At 40.1% G+C, this 10516-nt stretch overlaps 1 protein-coding gene across 1 annotated transcript; it reads left to right on the top strand.

Moving 5' to 3' along the window:
* Positions 1 to 4214: 4214 nt before the first annotated feature.
* LOC310860182 (mitochondrial coenzyme A transporter SLC25A42-like) lies at positions 4215 to 10236 on the top strand. Its single transcript, XM_083766975.1, has 8 exons — positions 4215 to 4530; positions 4906 to 5048; positions 6681 to 6786; positions 7058 to 7083; positions 7325 to 7491; positions 7610 to 7726; positions 8430 to 8581; positions 8700 to 10236. The coding sequence occupies exons 2-8, from the start codon at positions 4950 to 4952 to the stop codon at positions 9023 to 9025; spliced, it is 993 nt and encodes a 330-aa protein (XP_083623101.1). The 5' UTR covers positions 4215 to 4530; positions 4906 to 4949; the 3' UTR covers positions 9026 to 10236.
* Positions 10237 to 10516: the final 280 nt, after the last annotated feature.

The raw sequence follows: 10516 nt of genomic DNA, 5'->3' as shown, positions 1-10516 counted from the left end.
TCCAGGCCAGGGTTGCCAGACTCTGTACATACAACCCCCAACAGAGGTGTCTCATTTCTATTTATTTAAAAAAAAAAAACGTCTTAACCCTACATTGTTTTATTAGAATGTTTATATGATTGTATTATTTTACTCGTAAACTTTTTTTAATATAATTTTGTTCCCCCTGTTTTTGAATTTGTTTCAAACAGAGTGCATCATCTCTTCATCTTGAAGGGATAGAAGGAAGGATACAAGCAGTGCACTAGCCATGGTTCATGACTCTCGTATTCATAGAGAGTCATGAAGTAACTGCACTCTGTTTTTGGCGCTCGCTACATTTACAACGTTTCCGTATATATAAACATTCGGAATTCAAATATAAAGTACTCACAATTTGTCCCACGGGTGTTACTTAGTTGCAGCACCAGCGATTAGAATTTCTGCATCCCGCGTTGTTTAATAAAAAGCATTTTTATCCGAGCTGTTATTTTGCCATTGGCTTTCAACTACGCGCCCCTATCGGTCGGGAGGAGGGTGGCACTCGGTGTGTTCGATATAGGTACGCTGACCGCCCTGCCAATACAGACTAATAGGCGAGTGCGCTCCCGGTGTGAAACTGTGAATTTCCCAAACGAACCCCGTTTGAAAAAAGTAGCCGGGGCGCTCGGACAAAAATGCTTTTTATTAAACAACGCGAGATGCAGCAATTCTAATCGCTGGTGCTGCAACTAACTAACACCCGTGGGACAAATTGTGAGTACTTTATATTTGAATTCCGAATGTTTATATATGGGTGGGTGACGTGACATGGTGTCCCTGGCTGTCCTCAGTGTCACTCATGTATAAATAAAAAATATATTTGTCAAAAACCTTCTGAATATTGTGCAGGACATTATGCTTCATGTGAACATACTCAAGATTAAAACATTTCATTCCTCATTTCTTCAGAATTTTCAACCAAACACAGCAAAAATCATATGGTGCGACTGTCCCGGCCTTGTTTCTCAAAGTAGGAACTTAAATAAAACTAAGGAAAAAAATGCTAAAATTATTAAAAAAATTCCATAAATATAATATAGATGTCTATTTGTGAGCCTAATCTTTTCAAAGTCCAAGCATAATGTTTTCAGTCATTTCAGATCAAAAAGATTTTGTCCCCCAAACCAAAATCATATTGTGTGACACCATTTTGGGACATTTCAACAGGAAATTGTTTGGACACCCATTGGGATAGAGAGGTACTTCTTCATTAAGGCTGTTCAGCACTTGCATTACAATAGCATGACAGGTGTCTGTGGTGAATTATCATTTTAACATTTTCATGAAATACGATCTTGTTGGAACGCTGACCAATGCGACTCTTCCAAGTGTCTGTGGGTGTGACACCTTTTTCATTAAAAAAGCTAAAGGTATTAGATTTTTTGGTCATAATTACATGTAAATCTATGTTGCTTTGTTATAGCTAGCATGTTGGTAGCATGCTAATGTGTAGCTAGTTGCGAACGCAGTGAGCCACTTACTATGACAGCAGGGGCTGAGTGTCTGTGTGTGTGTGTGTCACGCTGTGTGGTGTCACGCTGTTACACCACCGGCCCGCCACCAGAGGGCGCAGCTGTGGCACGCACGCACGCACGCACACACACACACACACACACACACACACACACACACACACACACAGGGCGCAGCTGTAGCACACACACACACAACCACACACACACGAGCTGCGTTCGCTTCACGCGTTTGCGCGTCTTACTTGTAGCCTCAATGTTATGTTAAGTGCAGAAAACGTAATATGGTGTGACTGTTTTCCTGTCACGCCATATGACTTTTTTGTCACACCATATGATACAAACTGTATTTTCCTACAGATATAACAATAAATAACAAAGTCCCATTTTTCTTTTGTCCATTTAAACATTTGTTTTAAACATTTTCACCTAAAATCTGCAACTATCCACAATAAATTGTGTTTAATTTCGTTTTATTCAGTCATTGCCATGTTATTCAGTGTTAAAGCAATTTTCCTGTTGCTGTTTTTCCTGAGTAATTGTTAAATCAATCTGTAAAGTTCAGTACTCACTAATAAGTAGGTTAAAACACAGTTTGCTTTGAAAAATGTCATACGGTGTGACACTAAATCATTTGGTGTGACGTTCCAAAAGAGTGAAAAAATCATACCTTTATTAATGATAAAACCATTAATGTTCATGGATTACGTAGCAAATAGTCTAAGGAAGAGTCACAAATATTTGTGTAATTTTAGAGAATACAAAATATATTGAAAGACCGATAACATGGGCCTCACATTGAGTGTTGATTACGGAAATAATATACAGATTTAATACATTTTCACAAAACTATAGTGGATCACAGGTTAGTTATGATAATGACTTTGATAAAGTGAGCAACTTAAGAAAGGTGTACTCCATTTTCATTTTATAAACAATTATTGTCACACCATATGATGATTTTAGGCACAGGTGCAACAAAATGCTGAATAAATTCTGATTCCAATAAAATATCTAAAAACTAAATATGTTTCCATAAAGATGAGAGTGAGTAGAACAAAAGTAAATCATTTTTATTCCTGTTATTTAAAGGTTTTAAAAAAACACTTTTTGGGGTGTCACGTCACTGACCCACATACGGAAACGTTGTAAATGTAGCGAGCGCCAAAAACAGGGTGCAGTTACTTCATGACTGTCATGATAATCATCATGGCAGTCATGTTTCAGGGCTAGCAGTGCACATGACTGACTCACTAGCCCTACAAGCAGAACCCAATGGTACTGAAGTTTCTGACATTTTTGAGACCCAGACCATGGGGTCCTATTCCACCTCCACCCTGCCACCGGGTACGCACACATAAATAAACGTAAATACCTTCGGATACGTCCTTCTGCGCTCCTTGACGGCTTTTGTTCGTTTGAGGGCTTCTGAATTTGTGAACTATAAGTACCTATAAATACCGCTGCGATATCTATATCTTTGGTCGCTTTGATTCTTCTCTTCCTTCCTTGTTTATTGACACCTCATTGTACCGCCATTCTGGCTGGTAACAAGAAGACTCACCCCGGTGCGTGCCCGTTTTTCCTCCCGGAATTTTCCCCAGTGAGGGGAATAACTTTGTAATATGCTATTGGCTGTTTGTATTCTTTTTGGAAAAATATAAAAAGATACTCCTGTGGAAATGCTATATTATATTACTTATATTGACCCTATAAACAATTTAGTATTATTTAGTATATGTAAGGTTTTGCCCCCTCAAATGGTACCTCATCAGATAATCCCCACATATCCTACAACAACTTCTGTGAACAGACTTCACTGTAGTAGCTTTTCATAAATTATATTTGTACTTAGGCTGTCTGCTGTCATGAAAGTTTATAGTTAGAGAAATTCAAAATCCAGCCTCTCCCACCCCTCACTGGGGAAAATTCTGGGAGGAAAGCAGAAACGGGGTGAGTCTTCTTGTATTCATCTGGCTAGCTAGTGGCTATAGCTATGACAGAGCAGATCAGAGGCAGGAACGTAGCCATGCACAAGCCAACCGCACATCGGGAGGCGGTACAATAAACGGTAAATAAACAAGAAGAATCAAAGCGACCAAATCGGTCAAACAAAGATTTAAAATACTTAACGGCTTCCGCGACACAAGAGAATTCACAGCGGTATGTATAGGTACTTATAGTTGACACATTCAGAATAACTCAAAAGAAAAGAAGCCGTCAAACGGCGCAGACACGACGTTACGACGATATTGATGTCCGCGTTCTATCATTTCAATACGAAAATACAGTAACGCACAGGGACCCTACGTAAAGTGACATCCACATTTCAGAAAAGCTTTACAGAGGGTTCCGAGAGGGGCTAATGACTGACTAGGACTAGGGTTTTTGAGATTTAATGAAATCATGTAATGTAAGGGGCAACAAGAACAAACTGAAGGTAGCGCTGTACATTGAACATTGAAGTACAAACAAATACTTTGACAGTCAGCATCGATAACTGTACCAATTCACTTGTGAGAACTGAGAGGTTGAAGGTAAATAACTTGCTTTGTGCTTTCATCGCCAAACGCCAACCACAATCTGGCAACCCAGTACTGTAGTTGTCCACGCGATAGTTCATAACAACTACATTTATTGTTCCTGGGTGTTGTAGTCCAAAATAGAGGCGTACGCGCTGTCGTGCTCCTCGTTCTGATGATAAGCCATTGAAAGGCAAAACAAGCTGGAGCTGGACTGTTGCGCAAAGGAAAAACCACCCCGTAACTCCGCGAAGATTTGTGTGTGTGATGTGGAGTGCACTGGGCGTCTACATTTAGGTCACCTTCCCCGTCGCAGCGCACTAACATCTGTCATTTTCATCACCGTCCTTCAGAGAAACGTCCGAAAAGAAAACGTCAACAACACAGCGTGTTGCAAGATAACAGAGAATTGACAAGCCTCCAGAAAGCAAACAACTTATGCAAGAGAAAGAGACTGCTGTTAAATGACCAACGGCTGCAAGATTGTAAATAAGGTTCAATCACGGAGAGTATAGGTAAGGATTGTCAAGACAACAAAGAAACTAGCACTCTGACTGTTTATTTTATAGTGATACTAGAAGGCCTCTTGTGCGATTATCCTTTCTATGCTGCGCAGTGATTTATCTGCTGAATTAATTACCAGTTACCACCCACAGCCAATTTGAATGAGTGCGTTTTTAAGTTGGATACCCAGTTGGATTATCTGTCCTGTTTGTCAACTCAACGCTTTTCTTTACGGGCGACAGAACTATGCAGACCTTGCCGAGCTAACAATGGTGTCCTAGCCTGTAATGTGATACCATGTTTACAAGACAGGCTGCCACTAGGGAAATGTTTTGTTGAAACATTCTCTCTTCATTATTTATTCTGTTCTATTCTATTTTGTGTAGTGGTTCGCTGGGTGTGTTGTGTTTGACTGAAGTCAAGGGCACATATGGCCCCCCGTGTGCAGGAGCACCAGAGAGAAATCAGAGAATTACCAGTACCTCCAGCCACAGTGCTGTCTCTGCCACCCTCCAGTCCAGCAGCAAAAGTGAGTATATTTCTTCTCTGAACACACAAATATTCCACAGTCCACACTATATGTTAATTTATAGAGTTATTGGTACAAGTCACTATGATTTGTATTGCCAGTTATTGTTTGCAAATGTATATAAAGACAAGCCTATGGACAGAAAGAAGCCTTCCATAGATACATATTATTATAGTATTGCACATGCTGAAAGTATACACAGAGGCGTAGTAGCTTGCTGTCGGGCAGGATCTGCATCACAAAAAGTTAAAATATGGAGATAAGACATTTCTGTCCAACCAACAATATAATAAGAACAGTTCTGGACATAAAAGGTTGCCGTCCTACTCCTACAACAATATGTGCTTTGACATGGTCATTAGATGATTATTGGAACTGTCCCTCTGTACTGTACTTATAATGTGCACCAACAATTTGTGGAGAAACAGGCAGCTTTGGTTAAAGCAGATTAGAAGGTTTTCTCAAGCACAATAGGGTCAAGGACGGGGTGAATGTGAATGACCGCAGCTAGCAACTCTAGAATACTTCACAACTAATGACATCTACCGTAACTAATAATCATGATGAGTAAATCTAAAAGTTGCATAAAGGGCAGCAATAGCCTTGAGATTAGATTCAGTACATACAGCTTGGTGTCGTTAGATTGTTGGATGTCACAGCCTGTTTGTTTTGGGGGATGGGATGGTCATCTTGCCTTGTTGTGTGCCTTCTACTTCTCTCGCACTTAACCCAGCAACCGCTGCTGATGTGCATAATGCTCCACTACTGTATTGGGCAGTTAACTCAATTTATATTTGTGAGAATATGGCACACTGTACCTCTACTGACACAGATCAATAACACAATAAGCTACATTACAGTATGTGCATGAATAACAAAAATATAGAAATAAATATACAATCCTAAATCATCCCTCCAGTCTTGGCAGATGTGGAAGAAAACAAAAAAATGCCAGTCATTACTTCCGGCTGTGGTCATGCATATGTGCAAGCTGTCCTGACCTGAATAACGATAGTTGCGAAACACCATGTTTTTAAAATGTGTGTCAATCTCTTTTATCATATTATGGGCCTGTTTATTGGGTCCAACTGGCATAAGCCCTTTAGGAAGAAGCTTTGAGTGGGACCTGTGTCATGACTCATGATGTGTCACACACAGGGGTGACTGTAATGATCTATTAACTTGGTTTGTAACTATCAATCATTTAGCTTTATTCTTTATTCGGATCCCAATTAGCTTCCGCTGCCACGGTCGCTAGTCTTCCTTGGGTCCACATAAAACATCACAACATAAAAACAACATACAAAATATACATACAAACAACAACTGATACTTCAGTCTAAATCTAAATTGCATTACATTAAAATGCCAAAGATATAAAGATCATATAGGTTAAATATAAGCTCTGAAATGTTGGAACCCCTTGAAGGTCCCCTGCGGGTCCCTGGAGCCGACATTAAGAACAAGTGGTGTACAAATTATGCTGCCCTATAATGAGAAACTTTGGAACTGGCAATGCTAGCTTAGGGGTAAAATTAGGCTTGTAGTCATCATTTGTCGGGCCCATGAAATGTTCCTAAGTATAGTAATACAATATGTATCTGTCCTTGTGCCTTGTGTACGTACAAACAGGACTTTACACAAACAGTGTTGGACACATTGCTGTGTGGTGCATTTGCCGGAGCTGTGGCCAAAACCGTCATTGCTCCCCTGGATCGAACCAAGATCATCTTCCAAGGCAAGCACATTTCCCCAACATAGAACCTGGAGACTGCAAATACGATTTGTGTGAATTACATTCTAGATGTAGAATTCTGTAATTGTTGAAACTGTTTTTGACTTAACTAAAACTGACTCGTATACAGTCCTTCCAGAATGTATAATAGGTGGAGTTTGCACTCACTAGTCACTACTGTGATTGTTTTTGAGTACTTGCTAATCCTCTTAGTAGATGTTTAGGCTTAATGGAAAGTACATGGTTTAACACTTTCTCTTTTGTTCTGTCACAGTGTCCTCAAAGAGGTACTCTGCTAAGGTGAGTTTAGATATAATCATTTATTCATATAAATACATAATTTAATCCTAATGTACTAACTAAAGAGATGACAGTACATAATTTCAATGGCAAGGAGTCAGCCTTGTTTTCCCTCTGATCATTGGATACCAACCCCCATCCCATTTGATTATTTTGGTCATTTTATGCATACTGTATATTTTGATCATGTCCATGAAAGCTAAGTGACACCTTCCACTTTCCCCAACTTTATTGTACTTAGGAAGCATTCCGGCTCATCTACTGTTCATACATGAAAGATGGGCTCCTCAGTCTATGGAGGGGCAACTCTGCCACCATGGTGCGGGTCATGCCCTACGCTGCCATCCAGTTCTGCTCCCATGAAGAGTATAAAAAGCTTCTGGGGAGCTACTATGGGTTTCAAGGAAAGTGAGTGTTGATATTAATAATAGTAACTGCAAAATCACTCTGTGCTATGGTGTGTGTGTTATTATTAGCGTATCAAGGGCACATGTTGTTTACATGCTGATCTGTGTGCCCATTCCAGAGCTCTGCCACCTTTCCCCCGCTTCCTGGCAGGATCGCTAGCTGGCACCACAGCTGCAATGCTAACGTACCCTTTGGACATGGTGCGAGCCAGGATGGCAGTCACTGCCAGAGAAATGTAGGCACTCAACCACTGTTACTTTCCCAGAAACTGTGACCTTTGTGTGGAATAATACTACCGAACAAAGTAAAATCTGTGTTAGTTTATTCATTTGCATATTGTAGGTCCATTTGACCAAATGGACTTGGATCAATTTGGTTACATTTTAACACTGAATTATTTGAACAGTGAGGATTTTACTGTGTAGCCTACTGTTGGTGTAGAAGGTGATAAGAACACAAAGTCACAATCTGATCAAACAATAATTTAAATAGATTTAAAGAAAGACATGAGTGTGTCACCAGAGATAAAAAATGAATTGATTGTATATGAGTGTCATTGTGACGCCAATACCCATGATTGAGGCTGTGACAGACGCACCTTGAGGCGTTACTGTATGTGGCGATCAGATAAATTAACAGAACTGGTCTGTTGACAATCCAATCTTTCTCACTGATGAGATGCCAATCAAACAGAAGCCCTACTGTGTCCACCCAAGCTGAAGGTAAAGAACGAGCTCCTGGGTGAGATGTTGGAAGAAGGATGTCGTTGAAACTTCATTCTCAGCATGGGCCTCTCCAGTTGTCATCCATAGACTTTAATTGATCTAATTAACACTTACATTTATCATGACCAGTAAATATACAAATCCAGGGCATGTAATTTACCTACACTATAACTACAGCAACTTTGGTTTTGTTCTAAATGTATTTCCCCACAGGTACTGTAATATCATGCATGTATTTGTGCGAATCTCCCAAGAAGAGGGTGTGAAGACCCTTTACAGAGGCTTTACCCCCACCATCCTGGGAGTGATTCCATACGCAGGCATCACATTCTTCACCTACGAGACCATGAAAGAACTACACGCAGGTACATTTACATTCAGTGTCAGTCTCGTGAAGTGCCTTGAGATTTTGAGTTGTTACTCTAGTCTAAACACCCCAAACAGGAGATTACATTCCGTTGTCTGTCATTGTTTATTTTCTAGACAAGACAAAGAGATCCCAACCATACCCACACGAGCGACTGGCCTTCGGCGCATGTGCCGGCCTGATTGGGCAGTCATCTTCTTACCCATTAGATGTGGTCCGCCGGCGTATGCAGACTGCCGGTGTCACTGGGTCATCCTATGGTACAATTCTGTCCACTATGTCTGAGATAGTGAGACAGGAGGGAGTAATACATGGACTCTACAAAGGCCTGACTATGAACTGGGTTAAGGGACCCATTGCCGTGGGGATCAGCTTCACTACGTTTGATCTCACACACCACCTACTGCACAAATTGCACCAGATGGGCTTCTTCACTCACTGAACCAGCAGAGGGTGCCAGAGGAACAGAAAACCCATGAGCCATTGTGTCTTATTGGTATCAGTGGAGGTTGAGTCATTCATAGAGGGATGGCCACTGCAGCGGTATTTTGCTGCACTCTGTTTCTACAGGATACATTGGACTGGGTATGCATGGACAGTGGGGTCAGAGGTCTGTATGTACACATAGACATAAAGCTTCTGCAATGTGCATTAACACACAGCCGTCACACTTGTGTGTATGGATGGAAAAACAAGACTTTCAGACAGGGCTTCAGATTGGCAAATGTTCAAAGGCTCTAGACTTAAAACTAAGTTGTTTTGAAATAATGGTTAAATTACACTAATTCAATTCATGAACTGTAAATGAGTAAATGTGTGGATTCTGTGGAAGATGTCAGAAATGGTTCCATGATAGATCCAGGACGTTTTGTGTTGTGTTATCCACTTTAGCCGTACTTAATCGTACAATGGTGTTGCACAAAATTAGTATTGAGATCGGCTATTTTCACTATTATTGTGTAGATCACCTACACAAGTACCCTCCTTTAGTTTTACTGTATGAGCAGCAGATCAAAAAGTTTCAAGTGCATTTTATTGTTTCTACCGTTTCCCCCCTTTATATTGCTGCTTTTGGTCTATTGACCTCTTAGTTGACTCTTATATGTTATCATTGAATCACTAATCTGATATATCTTTCTGTGAGAAATGGTGATCATGCACTGCACTGCTCCCAATTGCTTTATTGTACAATGCACAAAGATAAATGAAGGAAAGTGTTTTAATTTTCCATTTGATCATGGTGCCAAGGAGGAATGAATTGGAATGATTGTAGGTCAGGAATCTTGCCAGCAGGGCTGCGGAGTTACTGTTGTACAATATTAATCCAATGTGTGTCTGTCGTATGTGTCCACTATTTGAGAAATTAATATCTAGGAGAGTTTGTATATATTAAGATATGTTTTTTATTTCTTACTTGTAATGTTGTAGAGAGCATATCCATGATATTCATGATGTTTTTGCTTGCTGGCACTGTTCACCTGAAAATCCGGACATGCCAAAGCTCTCACTTCAGCCAAGTATTAATCATGCTTTCATCTTTCAATGTAAACCTAAATATCAAAATTCAATATTTCAAATGAGATATCCATTTGCTTAGTGCTGCTTTAAGCAAAATCACAATTTACAGCAATAAATAAAGATGTTTTATCACTATCAACTGTGCATTCATTTGTCCACTTGAGGGAGCCATGTGATGGCAAAGCGGTAGGCTACAGCACTACATCAGGGGTCAGCAATTATGTACAATGTGTCAAGTTCTAGATTTTGTTTCTACACACCATTATGTTCTTATTTTGATCATAAGACCGAATTACTGAATGTGAATGTAAAGTTGGCTGATTGGTCAAAGCTTGTACTTTCCCCCACTCAATCAAGAGGAACACCAATGTGCTGTAGACAGGTGCAAAACAATCATGCCTTAACGCAATTCACC

The sequence above is a fragment of the Protomyctophum parallelum genome, assembly GCF_964188405.1.
Source record: "Protomyctophum parallelum genome assembly, chromosome: 6".
Taxonomy (NCBI): Eukaryota; Metazoa; Chordata; class Actinopteri; order Myctophiformes; family Myctophidae; genus Protomyctophum; species Protomyctophum parallelum.
Note: the sequence above shows the minus strand (reverse complement) of the source record. Positions and strands in the feature narration are given on the sequence as shown.